The sequence below is a fragment of the Zootoca vivipara genome, chromosome 1 (assembly GCF_963506605.1).
Source record: "Zootoca vivipara chromosome 1, rZooViv1.1, whole genome shotgun sequence".
NCBI classification, from domain to species: Eukaryota; Metazoa; Chordata; class Lepidosauria; order Squamata; family Lacertidae; genus Zootoca; species Zootoca vivipara.
Genome location: NC_083276.1, coordinates 69,612,642 through 69,633,861, shown reverse-complemented (window position 1 = coordinate 69,633,861; position 21,220 = coordinate 69,612,642). Strand labels below are relative to the sequence as shown.

General features: G+C 40.7%; 1 protein-coding gene across 1 annotated transcript; it reads left to right on the top strand.

Moving 5' to 3' along the window:
* Window positions 1–1,795: 1,795 nt before the first annotated feature.
* Window positions 1,796–20,649, top strand: COPB1 (COPI coat complex subunit beta 1). The gene is made up of 22 exons (XM_035119839.2): window positions 1,796–1,981; window positions 2,921–3,073; window positions 3,990–4,219; window positions 4,541–4,710; window positions 6,051–6,165; window positions 7,191–7,283; window positions 8,035–8,172; window positions 9,133–9,252; window positions 9,476–9,583; window positions 9,761–9,907; window positions 10,774–10,919; window positions 12,115–12,211; window positions 12,615–12,775; window positions 14,309–14,429; window positions 14,760–14,987; window positions 15,123–15,302; window positions 16,097–16,241; window positions 16,334–16,453; window positions 16,981–17,126; window positions 17,684–17,773; window positions 18,347–18,502; window positions 20,323–20,649. Exons 2-22 carry the CDS (start codon window positions 2,983–2,985, stop codon window positions 20,380–20,382), a joined length of 2,862 nt encoding a protein of 953 aa, XP_034975730.1. The 5' UTR covers window positions 1,796–1,981; window positions 2,921–2,982; the 3' UTR covers window positions 20,383–20,649.
* The last annotated feature ends 571 nt before the right edge of the window (window positions 20,650–21,220 follow it).

Here is a 21,220-nt window from a genome sequence, read left to right as displayed (position 1 = left end):
TTTAATTCATCATTATCACTGATTCCTGAGGGAGAAAGTTCCATAGTTCAACTATGTACTGTGTGAAGAAGTACTTTCTTTTATCTGTCCTGACCTGTCTAACATTCAGCTTCATTGGATGGCCCTGAGTTCTAGTGTTATTAGCCGGGGAAGGACTTTTCTCTATCCTCTATCTATATGCCTGAGACCTCTGGGTATAGGGCGGTATATAAAATCAATAAATAATAATAATAATAATGCCATGCATGATCACCTGAATGCTGCAACCTTTCCTCAGAGGAGCTGCAACACCCCCTTGATTGTTTTCATTGCCCTTTTCTGACCTTTGAGATTAGGTGATCAGAACTATACACAGTATATATACCAAATGCAGTCACACCATAGATTTGCATAATTGCATTATGATATTGGCAGTTTATTGTCAAATCCTTTCCTAATGATCCCTAGCTTGGAATTTGCCTTCTTCACAGCTGCCACACACTGAGCCATTCATGAAGCTTTTCGCTTTGACTCCAAGGTCGTCTGCTTGGCACTCACCACCAGTTCAGACTCCATGAGCATATATATATATAAGAAATTAAGATTGTGTTTGATGCACATCACTTTAAATTTGTTTACACTGAATTTCACTTTTCCATTTAGCGCCCAGTCACTCAGTTCAGAGAGGTCTTTTTGGAGCTTTTCACAATCTCTAACATCACTGAACAGTATCATCGGGAAACTTGACCACCACACTACTCACCCTTAACTCATGAACCATTCTGATTCTACAAAAAAAAAGCACAGGTTTCGAATAGGATACTGTTATCTAGATGAATGTCTGTCTGGAAGTAATCCTACTGAATTGAAAGTTGCTTACGCCAGCAAGCATTTTAGGATTGCAACCTAAGTCTATTGTCAGGATTTTTTTTTCAGTTCAAAGGCAACACCCCCTCCCTGAACCAGTATACCAGTGTTGGATGAGGCAACTGATGTGAATTTTGCCTAGTTTCCACGCCCTCGCACAACGCTGTCAGGCACGCAAGAAGCACTGTCAGAGTTCAAGGACCCATTCCAGCTACCACAAATAAGGCTGAGCAAAGGCTGATAAGGGATGCTCCTTGGGGTGAGGGATACATGCAGGGCTGGATTTACGTTTGATGAGGCCCTAAGCTACTGAAGGTAATGGGGCCCTTTATGTCCAGCTGTCCTTGTCAACAACAAATTGTGGCTGTTTTTTGTGTTGAATATACACTGTTGTAATTTATGGACCTAATAGGTATCTAAAGCCATTTGAACATAACAAATACCCTTGGAGCCTACACAACACAACACACTGTTGCTGTATGTAGGTTTTATTTTGTTTTTTATCTTATATTTTGGAAATGTACATCCAGTTTTTTTCCCTTTAATATTTTTTGGGCCCCCCAAGAGAATGGGGCCCTATGCTATAGCTGGTTTAGCTTACACTTAAATCTGGCATTGGTACAGGGCCTGGGAAAGAGGCCCACGGCCGAGATGGAGAGGTGCTGCATTTGACCCCTGGCCTTGAAGTTCTCCATCCGTGGCTTAGAAAGAAACGAAGGCCTGAAACCCGAAAGCCCCATCGGGGGCCACTGAATGCCACTGAATGCCAGGTCCTGCTCCCAGGAGCGGGTGGGGCAGCAGCCTCGGCCCTCGCAGGCTGGACTCCAACCCGGATCCGGCGGGAGGCGGAAGAGGCCGCGCTTCAGCTCCCCGCCTCCGGCGAACGCGCGTTTCGGCGAGCGGCGGAGGAGGCGTGTCCCGTCCGGGCCGCCGTACTATCGATGTGGCCCTGCGTGCCGAGTGCTTCCACGTCAGCTGCAGGAGGCAGCGGCGCCGGGAGGAGACAGGAAGGCGGGGAGACCCGCTACGGCCCGCTACCGAAGCGAAGAGACGGCGGCCGCGCAGCCTCAGCGACCGTTTTCCGAGGCCGCAGCGGGGACCGCCAGCGAGCGGACGCGACCCGGAGCCGCGGGAGGTTAGTAGCAGCCGAGCGGGCGGGGAAAGGGATGCCTGGGGAGGCGCCGAGCGTCGGGGCCCGCCAAGTTTCCTGGGGGGCTTCAGCGTCGCCCTGAAGCGGAGAAGGACCTTCCCTGCGGTCTCCAGCCTCCCACTGAAACAACGTGCGCCCTCACGGGAGGCTCAGGCGCCAAATCCCTCGGCCGGGCCTAATGCCGACTGGGCGCCGTCGCCGAGCCAAGATGGGGGAGGCAGAAGGGCGCCTCGTTGTCAAACGGGTGTTAGTAAGGAGCCTCAGGTCGCGAGTCTGGCTCTGCCTTCCCAGGGCGGAGGAGCCCGTGGGGAGTGGAAGGCGTTGGGATTTCCCTCGGGATTAAACGGGCGCAAGAGGGGCGCCTCGTTGCTGCTGGCTTGGAGGGCGGCGAGTGGCTTGGAAACACCCGGGTTCAAGTCTTTGCCAGGTAGCTTAGTTCGGAGATAAAACAAAACAAAACAGGGGATCGGGAGAAGTTGGAAGTTTGATTTCAACTGGAAAAAAGAGAGAATCTTGGCCCCGAAGGCTGTTTCGGTGGCTCTGGTGTGCAGAGGCGTCCTCCTTCCTTGGGTCAGTCAGACATAGGCAAACTCGGCCCTCCAGATGTTTTGTGACTACAACTCCCGTCACCCCTAGCTAACAGGACCAGTTGTCAGGGATGATGGGAGTTGTAGTCCAAAAACATCTGGAGGGCCAAGTTTGCCTATGCCTGAATACAAGGCTGCACTGTTCCCCTTGAAATATGGTTGCATATATTTGCACATTTGTTGCATTATTTTCAATACAGTATATTGTCCTGCAGGCCTCAGTACAGTAGACAAAATGCAGACTTGAAGATATTTGTGGGAATTTTTTTATGGCAAATTATGGACTACAGTAGAAGCATAGTTCTCAATTAACTGCATTATTGGAATTCTTTTCCAGAGTTTGTGAGACATCTTTTTAAAAAAATTCTTGCATTGAGAGAACTTTGATAAAGAGACAAAATGACGGCTGCAGAAAATGTGTGCTATACATTAATCATTGTTCCAATGGACTCAGAGCCACCCTCTGAAATGAGCTTAAAGAATGACTTGGGTAAGTTATGCTTTCTGGACCATACTTTTATAGTTGTATGTGCATTTATTTCAAATATTATATTGCCTGTTGTGCTGTCGTGGCAATCAGAGAAATGTTATGAAAGAAAAAAAGAAATGAAAATATTTTAAACATTAAATGCTTTACAACAGTCTTTAAAAAGTGAAATAAACTAATTTTAGCATATAGTAGTAGCTAAAATGGTTAACAGACCACATCAGTGTGAGGAAATACATAAGGTCTCATGGGCAAAACATGGGAGGTGGAGTAAGCATGTTGCATAGCAAACAGTGATGAATGACAAGTTAAATTTCAGTTCCTTCTGCACTTTGTTGCAGCTGTACTGAAAAAGTGGAGTGCAGCAAAAGTGCAGGCATTGCTGAGTGTGTGTTCGTTCTATAGCATGCAACTCTTGTGCATTACAGCCACTGCATAGAGGAGCCACCATATGGGAACTTTTTCAAGCATCCTTTTGTGTGATGGTTGTATGTAAGAATTTTGCCTAAATTGAATTGTCAGTAATGTGAAGCACATGAAAACCCAATAGTGTCTACCCAGAAATGCTTCCCCATCCCCTTTACTTGTGTGTTCTTTTGGTTGGAGTAGTACACAGTAAGATAGCTGTCACCAAATTGTTGCCTTCCAGGTATTTTGGATTCTATCTCCAGCCAGCACCAGCCAGCATGGGTCACTAGGGCTCACATCTGGAGGGCACCAGGTTGGCAAAGGCTACAGTTTACTATGCCAAAGTGTAGAAGTCTCCTCTATAGTGATTATCATGTAACAAAATGTAGCAGTAGCAGGATAAAGAACAAGAAATTCTGAATGATAGTATGTAATGCAACAACATTTTTAAAATGTTCTGCTATCATAGTTTGTGGTTAATGTAACTTACGCAGCTTCTTTTGTCTAACAGAAAAAGGAGATGTGAAATCTAAGACAGAGGCCTTGAAGAAAGTAATCATAATGATTTTAAATGGTGAAAAGCTGCCAGGACTTTTGATGACTATTATTCGGTTTGTGCTGCCACTTCAGGACCACACCATCAAAAAATTGCTTTTAGTATTTTGGGAGATTGTTCCCAAGACCACTCCAGATGGTAGACTGTTGCAAGAAATGATCCTTGTTTGTGATGCCTACAGAAAGGTTAATGTTTTATTTATTCTACTTGTAGCATAGAATCGTAATATGTAATCAACGTATTTTGTAACCAGCCATCCTAATGCTATAGCATATATCCAAATACCTGCTTTGTAAGTGGACTATGTTTTTGTCTTGTTCTTTTGGACTAAGATGTGGTTTTATTGTAAAAATGACTTTCAGTTTTGGATTATTTTTGCCTTTGTCCAGATTTAGTTGATTTTGATTTTGACCAGATTTAGTAGACTTAGTTGATGTAAGGAGACTAGAATGCAATACTTCGTTTCCAAATACTGTACATATATCATCTTGATTTTGATGTTTCAGGATCTTCAACATCCAAACGAGTTCATCAGAGGATCCACTCTCCGTTTCCTTTGCAAGCTTAAAGAAGCAGAATTACTGGAACCATTGATGCCAGCTATTCGTGCATGTCTGGAACATCGACACAGCTATGTGCGCAGGAATGCAGTCCTTGCAATCTACACTATTTACAGGTAAATTTTGCTGTCAGGCTAGGAACATAGCTATGCTGTATCTTTGGGGTGGGGGTGCGGGAGAAAGGTGACAACCAAAAATGATGCTCATCATTTAAACACTTCATATTTTCCCTCTCTTAATGCATTAGAGCTATTTAGTAATTATATAATGCTCAAATGATAAAATCAAGCTTGACCATCACCTGTTAAAAGCACCAACTTAAAATCTTATTTCAATAAATGCTTGAAGAATTCATAATTCGTATCTGTTGTGGTTTCTATATTATTGTGGATTGTACATTCCAATTCAGTTGCTACTTCTAGCAGAGAAATATTTCTAAATACTTTTTGGTTTGGTTTATTTTCCCTTTGCTAAACTGTTCACACATGCTGCATGGGAGTGTTACTGTACTTATGAAATTAAATCAAGTATGGAAAGTAGTCCTGTTTCTCTGACCCTAATGGATGGAATCCAGTGTTGCACCAATGAATACAGTGTAATCTCTCCTCCTCACTGTAGCTCTCAGCAGATTTTGGAGGAATACAGGAGGGAGGAGAGGAAGGGAAAGTAGTGTTTGCATGAGTGGAAGTCCATTGCACAAGCGGGATGCCACAGTTGTCTTCCAATCTGTCCAGAAGCCCCTTTACAAGTACACACAGACCTGCAGAGCTAGGGGTATAGCACACTGGGGTTCTGGTGAAAAACAGTTAATGACCATAATTTTGATAGCTTTTTATATGGGATGCTTGTGAGCCAGTCTGTCATTCAAATTAATTAAGAAATGGCATTGAGACATTGTGAGAAATTGGGAGCATTTAACTTCATTTTTAGAAATATGTATTTTAAGTTTACTTTTTGGTCCAAGCTAATGTAAAGCAGGCTAAAATAAAATCATAAGAATTGGTAACACAACTGTTGGTAGCTTGTTGAATAAATTGAGGCTGCAATCCATGGAACCCCTTTCTATGTGGCTTTTTCTTTGCAGCAGATTATAGTTTTGAAACTCTTCAAATTGATTTGTCAAGCAGTGCATAAGGAAAGGTTTGAAGCCATCGTGATTGTTAGGAGTATGGTGCATAGCCCGTGAATTGCAGCCAAGTTATAATTACAATGTTACAGATTTACCCTGTTAGTGGTCTCACAAAAAAGGTAAATAATTGTAACCCTGCAGAAATGGCATCAGATAAAAGAATTTACCTATTTTGGGGTACCTTGCTGTGTTTTTAAAATAAAGATTGAGCACAGAACATTTGTTCTTTAACTTTTCTTCAAAAGGCTACAACATCTACATTTTGTATTAATCCAATTACATTATTCAGCATTAAATTTGTAATCTTTATCTCTGTTCTTTTAAAAGAAACTTTGAGCATCTTATACCTGATGCCCCTGAACTGATCCATGATTTTCTGGTAAATGAGAAAGATGCAAGTTGCAAAAGAAATGCCTTCATGATGCTTATTCATGCTGATCAGGTAAAAATAAATGTCCCCCCCCCATCCTTCTTGGTTTTGAATTATGTTAATAATAATAATAATAATAATAATAATAATAATAATAATAATAATAATTTATTTATACCCCGTCCATCTGGTGGGGTTTCCCCAGCCACTGGGCGGCTTCCAACAAAATATTAAAATACAATAGTCAGTCGAACATTAAAAGCTTCCCTAAACAGGGCTGCCTTCAGATGTCTTCTAAAAGTCTGTTAGTTGTTGTTCTCATTGACGTTTGGTGGGAGGGAGTTCCACAGGGAGGGTGCCACTACCGAGAAGGCCCTTTGCCTGGTTCCCTGTAACTTGGCTTCTCACAGCGAGGGAACCACCAGAAGGCCTTTGGCGCTGGCCCTTGGTGTCCGTACAGAATGATGGGGGTGGAGACACTCTTTCAGGTATACCGGACCAAGGCCATTTAGGGCTTTAAAGGTCAGCACCAACACTTTGAATTTGTGTTTTGATTTAAGAGGCATTCCCCTCTTGTTTCTTTTGTCATATCCCTGCCCTGCCTTCACTCATCCAGCTCTATCACCCCAAGCTGACTAAATGTTTCCTGCTTCATCAAACAACTGCACCCTTTCTCCGTTCCTGCCCCCTATGCTTGGAAACATCTCCCAGAATGCCTTCTATGATGCCATCTCTCTCTTTTTCTTCAAATTTCTCTTCAAAACACGGGTTTTCAATGCCTCCTGCACCCAGTATGCCTAAGTATGTGTACCTTCAATATACGCATTATCTTCCAGGTCTGCCGACCTCCATTTCCTTCTATTGTCTCCCTTTTGTCTTTTTCTAGATTGTCAGCCTCTTGAGCCTATTATATTATTAAAGTGTCATCCATGTACAAAAATGGCAACATATGACTAAAAATAAAACTACCTGCTGTAATTTGGAGTGTCCCTGGTAAACTGAAAGGATATAAAATGTAAAAATGAATGCATATTACTTGGATTTTAATGAGAAATGGCAAAACTCAAATGTGAAAATTATTTTGTTTATTTCTGAAGGACCGTGCTTTGGATTACTTGAGTACCTGTATTGACCAAGTCCAGACATTTGGTGATATTCTACAACTTGTTATTGTGGAACTGATCTATAAGGTACAGGAAAGAAATTATTTAAACTTTCATTGGGAAAGAAATTGTTTCTTTAAAAAAATTAAATGAGCCTCAGCTTGTTTGTTGCAGACACTGGGAAAATGGAAGTTAAGGACTAACAAATGTGTTAGTAACTGAGAGTTGTATCCAGCTAGGTTTTGCTCTGAGATCCATTGAAACTAATGAATCTAAATTAGTCATGCCCATTCATTTTAGTAGGTCTACAATAGACATTTACAACCTTTACGGTTTTGTATGCCAGATTCCACATCATCAGATGGAAAGATGATAGGCTGGATGCAAGTGCAATCAGAAGGCTCTTGCACTGACACAATAGGATTCTGTGATTTCTGATAAAACTCATTTCCATCTGTAGTCACCGAGGCTGAATACGAGGGTCTCCCAACTCACATAATCGACTTTTGGAAGCTGTAGCAAGGAGGAGAGGACAAAAAAGCAATTTTCCAAAATCAGAGTTCTAGTAGTTTGTCAGATTCAAACTGGTGTATTTTTAGAAATACAATGTTGTTTGAATAAGACTTCTGTATCAGTGATATTCTGCATTTTTGTACTGCTAATGTTTGTATGGTTAGTACGTTCGTTCAGGTTTTCCCCAGTGTTCGACAACCAACTGTAGTGTAGTAACAAGAGAACTAAGCAGTTGAGGGTTTTTTATTTGTTTTTTAAAAAAAGATAATCCATTCCTCCTTGTGTAAGAGAATGTTGCTTCTGCGTCTTTTGTTTCCAAATCTAGGTTTGCCATGCTAATCCATCAGAAAGAGCTCGGTTTATTCGTTGTATCTACAATTTACTGCAATCATCGAGCCCTGCAGTAAAATATGAAGCAGCAGGAACATTAGTTACACTTTCCAGTGCACCAACAGCAATCAAGGTACTGCAGTGTATTGTGACACATTAAAACATTTTTAAAGTGTCCTGGATATCAGTATACATTTGGTACTAAGGCATTTTAAGTCTTGTGAATTGGAACAGCAGGTAAAGTTTAGGAGTGTCTCACAAAGGTACTGCTTTGTTCATTGATTATTGGCACATGGATATGAACATCAGATGAACCATTATCCAATTTATAATTTAAAGAAAGCATTTGAGGGTACTGTGTTATCAGAGACAAAGTGACCATTTTGCAGTTCCATGATGTACTAAGTCAGGAAAGGGCCAAGTTAGAAGGAGGCTACTTCAAACTGTATGTTGTCCAATAGTACTACGGTAATAGTAGTATCTTACTCTTCAGCTGAGATATGTACAGTGGTACCTCGGGTTAAGAACTTAATTCATTCTGGAGGTCTGTTCTTAACCTGAAACTGTTCTTAACCTGAGGCACCACTTTAGCTAATGGGCCTCCTGCTGCCACCGTGCCGCTACCGCACGATTTCTGTTCTGATCTGGAAGCAAAATTCTTAACCTGAGGTACTATTTCTGTGTTAGCAGAGTTTGTAACTTGAAGCATCTGTAACCCGAGGTACCACTGCATTGTATAGCATCGTATTTTGCATCCTGCCCACCCCCAGAAATGGATGCAAAGGTTGAGCTGCATTTTGCACTTGAAATATGCATACAATTATTTTCTGAATGTGCACCCATATTTCATCCTGATGCCTAAGATTCGAAAATATAGTGCCACAAATATCCGTGCAAACTACCAGAGAATGTCAAACAGGCAAATCAATTCAAGTGCTCAGAATTATTGTGCAGGCTTGCCAGTCTTCCTTAGTTTGTAACATTTGATTTAGACAAACTGTTGATTTAGACAAACTTAATTTGTTTGTCCACTTCTTTTCCTATATCACAAATTGGAATGCTTTAAGCATTTTCATTTTTCTTTTAACTGAAGGCAGCAGCTCAGTGCTATATTGACCTGATTATTAAAGAAAGTGACAACAATGTGAAGCTCATTGTGTTGGACCGCTTGATTGAACTCAAGGATCACCCAGCCCATGAAAGAGTACTGCAGGTAGGCATAGTTTTCCTAAATTCAAAGCTATACAACCAAATGTATGTTGTATGTTAAAACTGTGTTATGCATTTTTGGGTTTTTTATATCTTAATCCTCCCTGTGATCCTTGGATGGAGGGTGGTATAGAAATTAAATAAAGTAAAATATAAATAAATATAAGCAGCGCATTGCACAGAAATGAAATAGCCCATGCCTACAAACAAAGTGTATTTTATTTCAGGATCTAGTAATGGACATACTAAGAGTTCTGAGTACTCCAGACTTGGAAGTGCGCAAGAAGACCTTACAGTTGGCTCTTGATCTTGTATCTTCGAGAAATGTAGAAGAGGTAAAACACATGCTCCTTTCCCCCCACAGCTGAATCCTATACCTGTTAATGTTTGAGTAAAGTCTCTCTTAATTCAGTGTAGCTTACTCTTGAGTAACTACATAATACTTTAGCTTTAATCTTTTGACCTTTTTTTAAAAAAATGTAATTGTTGTTTTGTGTTTTGCTTTTGTCTAGCTGGTGATTGTTTTGAAGAAAGAAGTAATTAAAACAAATAATGTGACAGAGCATGAAGACACTGATAAATACAGACAGTTGCTTGTTCGGACATTACATTCCTGTAGTGTTCGGTTCCCTGATATGGCTGCAAATGTAATTCCTGTGGTAAGCAACTCATTCAACATTTTGCTTCCTGTTCCACAAATTTTGTTACACTTAACTTCCAATAAATGTTTAATATTTAATAGTCACTTACCTTCTCAGCTACTTTTCTTGTAGCCCTGATTGGTCCCACCCCACCCCCAATTTATAAGTTTATTCTTGTTCCCAGTTTGTTGTTTTCTATTAGTTAAAATACACACTTCATTATAAATTCTCATAATTTCATTTTGTGAGGAGAGGTTCTTATTTTTGTGGAATTGTAGTTGCCAGAAAGTAACCAGACAACATTGTGGATGTTTAAACAAGAATTTGTCGTCGTTATTTGGAATTATAAAAGCTTCAGAACAACTTTATTGAGTCAGAAAGCACTGAGTTCCTTAGGATTTCCTCTTCTTCTTGCCAAAGTTTAATAAAGTTTTTAGAAAGAATTCAGTATCATGCTATTCTGATAGTTCTGTCAGTGCAAGCAATATGGTTTGCCAGATGGAATTATCCCCCTTTCCCCCCCACCATGTTGTTCCAAGGATTCCCTGACCCCAACCCCTGAGCCAGTTGCGCTGGAAGGAAATGGTGGTGGTGGTGGGACCCATTGCACAAGCAGAAGACTGCACAGGGCTTCTGCTGAAGGGACTCATTTGTTGAATGTGATATGGGCAGCTGTTGGCCTCTATGCATGCAAAGCGGCTGTCAAATTACTGTATACCTAACTGCCACCTTGTTCAGTGCACTGTGCCTTACAGAAATAGTTGAGCCTAAAGCACTCTTGGACATGTACAGTCAATCCAAATCCTGTTATCTTCTAGTTCTTGATCTGGCTAATGGGGTGCTGATGTCTTTCAAGTTGTGTGACTTATTCACTCTCATCCTAGTTGATGGAGTTCCTCAGTGATTATAATGAAGCTGCAGCTGCTGATGTCTTGGAGTTTGTGCGTGAAGCCATCCAGCGTTTTGATAATCTCAGACTACTTATTGTGGAGAAAATGCTGGAAGTGTTCCACTGTATTAAATCTGTCAAGTAAGTTTAACATATGCCTCAAGTAGACACTGCTCCCCACCTGGATTTAAAGGTTTTAGGTGCTCTAAGTTGTTAAAATAGAAGCAAGTTCAGGAAACTGATGTGAGTGCATATGACTTTGGCTAAAATGCTAAATAAGGATTCATTTTATTGCCTTCAAATTTTTGTGTGCCTCTGAACAGATAAAAATGGAAATCTGTCCAAAATTTACCTTACTAGTGCAGTCGTACCTTGGATTCCAAACACTCTGGAACTCAGACGTTTTGGCTCCCGAACGCCGCAAACCTGGAAGTGATTGTTCCTGTTTGAGAACGTTCTTTTGGAACCCAAATGTCCGACGGGGCTTCTGTGGCTTCTGATTGGCTGCAGGAGCTTCCTGCAGCCAATTAGAAGCTGCGATTTGGTTTTTGAAAGTTTTGGAAGTCGAACGGACTTCCAGAATGGATGCCGTTCGACTTCCGAGGTACGACTGTACTCGGTAATCCTGCATCTCAAATTTCAAAAGCAGCTTGGTTTGCTGGGAGAGAAACCTCATTAGGTTAATTGTTTTAGTATGTGTTTTCTCAGCATGCAGGGGAAGTGATATTAAAAGGTTACTCATGCCGCAGTTCTGCTCACACGTTCATTGTGTTTAGTAGACTTCAGTGGAGCTTAATTGTGAGTAAATATATGTAGGGTTGTGTCAACATTTCATCTTCTTGGCCTTTCTGACAGCCCATTCACATGTCTTTTGCTTTCCCACTTCTTCTCACCTTCCTGCCTCTTCCTTGAGTGGATGCCTCCTGCCAGATCAAAAGCCCTTGCATTCACAATAGTGCCCCAAAAGACAGGTGATTGGACTTTTGCCTTTGTTAGCAGTGGCTTATATCCCATGAGTTTTACTGTTCCTGCAATATTTTTCTGCCACTGAGAAATCAATCTAGAGTGTTGACTGAAAGAGTGAAGGAGGGAGGAGGATGTTCTTCCACTCGTCTCCTTTACCTTTGACAGTTCATACATCTGGTAAGCAGATCAATAGACAACTAAGCCTCTGCTAAGCAAATACTAATAATTTTTGTAGGCTACTTAATCCTTTTGAGCCGGAATGACTGATTTGCCCATGAAATGCATGAGGGTGCAGTTTGAATTGATTATCTGTATAAAATTGCAAGGATGATTTATTTATTTATTTATTTATTTGTGCTTTATTTTATAGAATTTATCGCGGAGCCCTCTGGATCCTTGGAGAATACTGTAGCACAAAGGAAGATATACAGAGTGTAATGACAGAAGTCCGTAGATCACTGGGAGAGGTAGGTGTCTGTATTGTTAATCAAATCACATGTTTCTGTTTTTATACATTTCAGGAAAAAATAAGCCTTTGGAAGACACAGGATTTTAAAATTGGTTACACTTGGTGGTTTCTTGAGGATATACTGTACAAATGAAAAACAATACCATGCTAATACCAGCTTGTAATTTCTGCTAAACAAATTAATCAAAGATTAATCATCTTGAAATAATTCATAATTTCATTAATAGTTAATGGAACAGGGAGTACTTTAATGGAAAGAGAGAAATTAATATATGGAGGTGCGTACGGGAGGAGATTAGTTAAGCTATTTTCTTTGGGGCATCTGAGAGAATATAGCCCCATCTTCCAGGCTGAAGTTTATGCTGTTAATTTTTTTATCAGTCACATTGTTAATCTTTCAGATCCCAATAGTAGACTCTGAAATCAAGAAAGAAGCTGGTGAGATGAAGCCTGAGGAGGAAATTACTGTGGGTCCTGCCCAAAAACTGGTTACTGAAATGGGAACGTATGCTACACAGAGTGCTCTTAGCAGTTCGAGACCTGCCAAAAAAGAAGAAGACAGGTGATTTGGCTTTTGCCTTTGTTAGTAGTGGATGATTTACAACTGGTGCTATTGTGTGAGTGCAAGGGCTTTAGATCTGGCAGGAGGTGTCCACTCACGTAAGATGTGTGGAGGTGATTTTCCCCGATTTCCCCATTAACTCCACAGCTGCCACCCCCAGTTTTTTTAGATGGGAGATGGGGTCCAAGGAATTTTTCAGGAAGAGAGAATTGAAGGAAATCCTCACTACTTCTCTCCTCAATTGCCTCAGATGGTGCAACAGCACCTGGAGCACTAGTGGGATTTAAATATATATACAGTACAAAAATGTATACCTTGTTTCTCCCTTCCAGAAAGGTGTTGCTCATAATGGCTTGCCAAGTATGAAAATATGTATAAAAATAACAATAACCTGTCATTAAGAACAGTTGCCAGACTAAAGCCGCCTTAAAGTGCAAGAACACAAAGTATCCAAATGATATATAATGCTTGATGCATTTTTTTCTGTTCCTGTAATCTCTCTAGTCGTCTCAACTTTCCAGTAATGACGCTTGAACAGACTGCAGCAGTTATTATCTGTGAATATTGGACAGAATAGGGTGGTGTGCCTTTACTGCCATTTGGTCAGAGCCAAGTATATAGTTTCAAGTTTTTAAGAAACAAAGCTCAATACAGAATTCCTTGGAGATTTCCCCCCCCCTCTCTCTTAGCAAGCAGCCAGGAGTTGGAAAGCACATCATTGGCAGGAGACACTGAGTTCAGACGGGATATCTGCACGTTGGCAGCGAGTCCTGCTGAGTCATTAGAGAGGAGAATCTTGTTGCTGTGGCTCAGGGCATAGACACAAAGCAAAGAGTTGTTTGCAGCTTGAGTAAAGCTTCTTACAAAAAACACCCCCCCCCCAAAAAAAAAACCAGCCCACCAAGTACTTACAGTCCCAGCCAGTAATGTGGGGAGGGTTTTTTTATCCAACATGGAACATTACTGGCCGTTCTGTTCTTCTGTACGGAAGGAAAAAATTGAAAACGCATCATTTCATAAAATTAACTAGTAACTTAATAGATGAGTATGTATCATCCAACCTGTGTGGCTCACTCCCCCCATTCCCTCCCTTTTCTGTGTACTTGTGCATTTTGAGGGTTTATTATGGGTGGGATGATAGGTAGTCTATTACATCAGGTGCAGACAGTGTGGTGCCCTCCAGATGTTTTGGACTAAAAGTCACATCACCCCTGATCAGTGACCATGCTGGCAGGGGCTGTTGGGAGTTGTAGTCCAATATCTCGAGGGCACCACAATAACTTTTCCTTTTATATTGTTTTGTCTAAAAAAGTATTGTCAACATTTAAACATATAACTTACAAGCCCACAGGGCACTTTGATTTAGATGTGCGGGCTATCTTTTCTGCTTTTCTCACATAGCCTCCTGATTTCGAAACATTTAGGCACAGTAATATGAGTTCTTTTATTTCTGAAGTCTGTCATATAGGTCACATGGCTAAGCAATATGTTGGGTGCTGTTTCCCTAAATTGCCCTTTTCTCTTTTTTGGTAGGCCTCCACTGAGAGGGTTTTTGCTGGATGGGGATTTCTTTGTTGCAGCCTCCCTCGCCACAACTCTGACCAAGATTGCATTACGTTATGTGATGCTGGTTCAAGAAAAGAAGAAGCAAAATGTACGTTCTATTTCTTTGAATTGTGCTTAAGGGATTCCTGCCTCTGACACTTGGTGAGAGGACAGCCATCTCTCTTAGCTACTTGAAGATCACACCTTTTAGACAGTCTCTTTACACTCAAGGCACCTTCACTGCTTTTACATCTTGCTTTGTGTGAAGGTGTACTACTTAGTTTCAAGCTAACAAATTACTGCCGTCAGCTTCAGATATAATCTGTGTCTCCCATTTTTGATTGGGTTTTGCATGCTATTTTTAAGAGGGAGTGTTGAGTTTTTGGAATTCAAAAGGAAATGCACATCTTAATATTGTCCTCTTCCCCCACTCCTTCAGTCTTTTGTAGCTGAGGCAATGTTGCTCATGGCTACTATCCTCCATTTGGGAAAGTCATCTCTTCCCAAGAAACCAATAACGGATGACGACGTGGATCGGATTTCTCTCTGCCTGAAGGTCCTCTCAGAATGTTCCCCGCTAATGAATGACATCTTCAACAAGGAGTGCAGGCAGTCCCTTTCTCACATGCTGTCTGCTAAGCTGGAAGAGGAGAAGCTCTCGCAGAAGGTGAGAGCTCAAAATCGCCTGTGTAAATGTAACGTTTTGTGGGCCTCTGACTCTTGACAAAAAGCCTAGGTAACATAGAGTTGTTCCTTGTGCATATGTTATATCTTAACTCATCCCTATTCCTCTTTACCACAGAAAGAGTCTGAGAAGAGAAGTGTGACAGTTCAGCCAGATGATCCCATTTCTTTTATGCAACTCACTGCTAAAAATGAAATGAACTCAAAGGAAGATCAGTTTCAGCTGAGTCTTCTAGCAGCTATGGGGAACACACAAAGAAAAGAAGCTGCAGATCCACTGGCATCCAAGCTCAACAAGGTGATGTCAAATATCCGTCTTACCAGACGGTCCTTAGGACTGAAGCAAAAGAAATCCTTTCACTTTTCTATGTTGGTTTTTTTAATTATTAAAAAAGGGCAGGATTCTGCTTTTGACTGAACAAAGTGCAGCATTGAATTAGTCCCATAATTACAATTGACACAGTGCTGGCATACTATTGTCACTTTTCCCTGCAGCAAACCAATTACTGTAGGTGGTTAATGCTTCAGTTACCCTTACCTTGGCTTGTGATATTAGAAAACGTATTGAAAAGTCCTGTAAGTTGCATTCTTACAGCAGTTAGTCCTGTAGGGATTCTTGTTGCCTTTTAAAACAAGCAGAGGAAAGCCTTGAGAAAAATCTGTGCAACTTGCTGTGGTTGAAGAGAATGAAACAGACAAGATAAGTTGTTTTTACTGGGCAAAACACAGAAATGGCATTAGTTCATTAGAGTGTCTTGTTTAACATATATCCCAAGTGTACAGTTTACAGAAAGATAAGGATGCCAGAGAGGGTAGCTGTGTTCTGGTATTAATAATCGGAAATAGTTTGGGATGTGAAAGATCTTAAATCTCCTTATGGACCTAAATGGAAGAGAATAGGGTAAGGGAATAATGTAGTTTTCAGTAGTGATGCTTCATTTTCAATAATGTATGCCAGCTTTTTGTTAAGACGTTAACCGCACAATCCTATACCTCTCTGATCAGAAGTGAGTCACATTGAATTTCAACAGGGCTTCCTCCCATTTAAGTGAGGATAGGATTGCAGCCTAACTCTCTATTTATGTTTGGCAGGTGACTCAGTTGACAGGATTCTCGGACCCAGTCTATGCAGAGGCGTATGTTCATGTCAACCAATATGATATTGTATTGGATGTGCTCGTGGTAAACCAGACCAGTGATACTTTGCAGAATTGCACACTAGAATTAGCTACATTAGGTAAACAATTACAGATATAACAATTATGTAAAATGCTTTACTGGTAATAGTTTTTCCCCTGGCTAACTTCTATGCATCCTCTCTTTAAACAGGTGATCTGAAGCTTGTGGAAAAACCATCTCCTCTGACACTTGCTCCACATGATTTTGCCAATATTAAGGCTAATGTGAAAGTCGCTTCCACCGAGAATGGAATAATTTTTGGTAATATCGGTAAGCATTCTGTATTATCAACTATATATTTTGGAATATTGTTTGTCTGTCTGTGTCTTCTCTATTCATTTGGACACCTTTTAAGATACCGTGACCAAATTTTGCATGATGTTTTCTGACATCAAGGATTTTTGTCTTACGTTTGGATATGAGCTGAACCCCATTTCGAATCAAGATGGTGGACCTTACCTTTCAAAGCCGCTCTGATTGTTTCCTTAGAATTACTGAGCAATACTGGGTACAAGTCTGATAGTATACATTAATTAAGGAGTCTTAAAAGTGTGGTGCTTTGATTCTATTTTATGAGGATGTGACTGTATTTATTTTACAAACTTAGCTTTAGGAAAATGCTATTTTGAAAGAGATGACTATTCCGAATTGGAAGGAGTATGAGTTTCATTCAATCTGTTGCAAGTTATGTAATGGACTCCATTCTCCTAATATCTCTCTCTCTCTCTCTCTCTCTCTCCCTCTCTCTCTCTCTCTCTCTCTCTCTCTCTCTCTCTCTCTCTCTCTCTCTCTCTCAGTGTATGATGTTTCTGGAGCAGCTAGTGACAGAAACTGCGTTGTCCTCAGTGACATCCATATTGACATCATGGATTACATCCAGCCTGCTACTTGTACTGATACTGAGTTCCGTCAGATGTGGGCAGAATTTGAATGGGAAAACAAAGTGAGCTCTCACTACCCTTTGTTTATCCACATTTTAAATTAGAATATTATTAAGAAACCATACAGGTCTGGGTGTGGGTGATATGGTTTGTTAGTTTTTTTCCCCTTGGAAGCAGCTTTCTAGGGAACATATGCAGCTATTTGCGGGAGCATAAGAGCCCAAGTATATTACATATAGAACACCGCATGCCGGTATTTGCATCTGAGCTACTGTACTGCTTTCAGAAAAACTACCACTCTGACTCATGTGCACCTCCCATGGCAATACACTTTTTATTGGGCTGAAATTTGTTTCAAATACAGGCTTTTGAGTTGTGCAGGACCGTTTCAGATATACGGCAAATGTGTGCTGTTTTGCTTTGTTTGGTCACATTAAATAGAATAGGGTGTATTATCTCATCCTTCTGAACTTGTTACGAGGTAGAACAGCCACTGTTTCCATGTTAGATTAACAGCCTTCCACAGAGATATGGTAATGTGTCTTATCAGCTTTGAGTAAATTTAGCTTCTGTAGGTTCTTGGTACGATGATTGTCCTTGTATTTATTTATTTTTCAAGGTCACTGTGAATACAAATATAATAGATCTGAATGAATATTTGCAACATATATTAAAGTCAACTAATATGAAGTGCCTTACTCCAGAAAAGGTAATACCTTTTGCTAATAAATTATAACTCTGATCTCAAATCACAAATAAAACCACTTTAATTGAATTTAAATCTGTTCTGTTACCCAGATACATTGGCTTGGATCCTAACTTCCTTTCTGTGAATGAATCGGGTTACATTCATGGAGTGGGGCTTTCTCGCCTCCCTTTCCATCAGCAGCCCTCTATAATCCCCACCCATCCCCCCAGGAAAATTTTCTTCTGAGGTTTGGGAGACCTTTGGGTTTTGTTGCTAAGAGCTCCAAATGAATGGACACTTGGCACAAATGGAAGAGCAACTTAGGATCCAAGCGATTATATGATTCTCTTTGTCTTTTGGGTTTAGAAACTGAGGGGTTTTTTAAAGTGTAATTTAGCTCCGCATTGAGTCCATGCATTTATTATTATTTAATTATTATAATAATCACTATCTGCCTTTAATCCCTTATGGGGTGCAGGGTGCGTGCCTGTAAGTAAATATGTAGTTTAAGATGCTGTGTAGTGATGAGTTAATTTCAAAAAATAAATTTTAAAAATGCCCTTGTAAAAGGTATATAAAATATTGTCTTTCTAGGCACTTTCTGGTTACTGTGGCTTCATGGCAGCCAATCTGTATGCACGGTCCATATTCGGAGAAGATGCCCTTGCAAATGTCAGCATTGAAAAGCCCATTCATCTTGGGCCTGATGCTCCAGTCACAGGACACATAAGAATTCGTGCAAAAAGTCAGGTAATTATATTTTATATGTCTCTTCAAATAGTCAACTCCCAAACTGATGTTGCAAGTTTGAAATTTACAAATTAATATTATCTAATTGGTCAATGTCTTTCTGTGTTAGGATATCTAGGGAGAGTGGGCAACTGTATCCTGGAATAGAGTTACAGATGAATTCCCAAGTAAACATATTCGAGACATATTCTATTCGAGACATATTCGAGACATATTCTCTATTTAGCAGAAAGGTGTCTGAAATAGTTGGTTGTAAATGATGCTTTTCCAGGTGTGTGACAAATTCTTGGACCTGTCATACCACCGCAGTCTGTACTGGAAAATGTGCTCATGAAACTGGGGCGACTCTCAGAAGTGCAATGCAAGGAGCACCAGACTTGGCTGACATTCTAGTATGTATCCAGTCGCTTCATGGACATGCTAGGATGTCAACAAAGTCCACTTCTAACAATGGCTTCTTGCATTGCGCCGGACACTGTTTTCAATAGAAACTGCATTTTCCACAGAAAAAAGTTCATATATGTCTCAACTATGTATGGAAGAAGCAGTATCAGAGACAGAAGTAGCACTTTTTTTGCCTCCAGCACATACTATTTAGTTCTGTGGGGGGATTTGAGTTTGAGCATCTTATAGCTAAGAAATCTCGGAATGAGATGAAACGCTCAAGATTGCATCCAAAACTTAGGCAAGCAGAAGGACACTTATGCAATAAAGTTCCCCCACTGCATTTCCCCATGCTGCCACCACCACCTCCCCCCCTCCCCCCAAGCCTTCTGTTGGGGAGTTGTGAAATGAGGAAGGAATCTAGAAAAAAAAATAGATAAAAGCAGTTTGCAGGAGGATTCACATGCATGTTGCAGGGATGGAGAACCCCTGGCCCTCCAGATGTTGCTGGACACCCAATTCCTTGTCTGTTCCAGGCGGAATGACCAATGGTCAGGGCAATGGGAATCTGCCTTCTACTTAGGCTCAGTATTGTCTCCATTGACTGGCAGTGGCTTCCCAGGGATTGAGGCAGGAGATGCTTCAGTACTGAGGTTTTCTGCATGCAAAGCAGATGCTCTTCCACCAAGCTCTGTTCCTTTTCCAAGGACCATATCTTTCTGGGGGGCACAGTTTCCCTATCTCTGCCTTAATGCATACAGTGGTATTAAAAGCCGTGATGGAAAGCTATCTGCCCACACTGCTTGATTAAAATGACCACCACTTTACAATAATCTTTTGTAGTATGCAAAATATGAGCCAGAATGGGATAGGAAACCTCTTTTCCAGAGCCAAGGGCTGTCCTTCCCTTCTCACTTCAGGAACAGAATAGAATATTGTATCAATATCAAAAAAGCTCTGCCCATCTCACTCTTCATGATGTTATAATGCCTGACATATAGGAGGGAATCTGCAAAATAATATGGTCCTTACTGAAAGGGAATGAAAATGTGGGTATTTGCTCTCAGTCAAAATTGAATTATAACTGGGTATTTCTCCACTAAACTTGCCTTTGAGACCCCCTTCCCCCTCCCCTCCAGTAAAGCTTTTTGATTCCTCCTTTAATTATGACACTCGCTGCTGCTGTCCTGGCAGTGTTTAATTTGATGAAAGATTGAAGTAGCCAATGCTGATTTAGGTTTCCCTCTGCATCAAGGGTTGCCTGCAATATAGCTGTTTCAGCATTCTATTAGAAAACAGACCTAACCTTAGAAACCCTGCTTTGAACTGTGAATGACAGCTATTCATTGGATATATAAATAGAGAGAAAATTGTTTCTATTGCATGTTAATAAATAATTTAAACCGGTACCCATTAATCTCTCATCTCTTTTGCAGGGAATGGCTCTCAGTCTCGGTGACAAAATCAATCTCTCTCAGAAGAAAACTAATCTATAAATGTAGGATTCTTTTGATTATTTGCAGTTAAATGCTTGGAATTTTGCTTGCTGGATTCAGAACATCTTGTATTCTTCTATGTTCTTTGGTTGTAGAAGCTGATCTTCTTGTGCTGAATGCATTCCAGCAAATAATTTGTAGGTTTTACTTATCACTCCAAGATCATTGTTGATAAAACTCTAAATCTACATTTTTCTTTCTCTCAAATGTCTAGAAGTAATGTTGTCTTCTCTATGTACTATTTCAAATAAAATAAATTCTCTGCTAGTCTGGCTCTTCTGCTGTGTACTTTAATCTGCATTGTTTTTCTCAGAGATGGGGAATATTTTTTTGGCCTGAGAACCATATTCCCTCTCTGTCAACCTTCTGGGAGCCACATGTCAGCAGTGCATTGGCCAAGGTATGGCGGAGATGTACTATAGCCTCTCAGTTAACTAAAAAGTACTCAGAAGGCAAACATATTCTGGTATCTTTTAGAGTCCTAAGTGGTCCACACTGTGGTGAGCTTTCTTAAGTCAACAACCTGCTGTTATCAGATGCATGCAGCGAGCTAAGAAGGAACGCATGAAAAGTGGGGGGGGGGAATGAAAAGATTGTTCCCTAGTTAAGGGCAGTTGCTTCCTTCCTTCTTGGGACGTGTTGCTTTACTGATGCAGTATCAATCTGTGATCAGTGTGATTATTGGGTGCTGATAACAGAGACACTAATTTGTGCAGAATATTTTGGGCTCCACGTGTTTTGAATTCAGTGTGCTTCCTTTGAGCAGAAAGAGGATGGAGGGGCCCGGTGCCACACAAGGCACTAACAAGTCTAATGCCGCAGGTTTTGGGGGCAACAA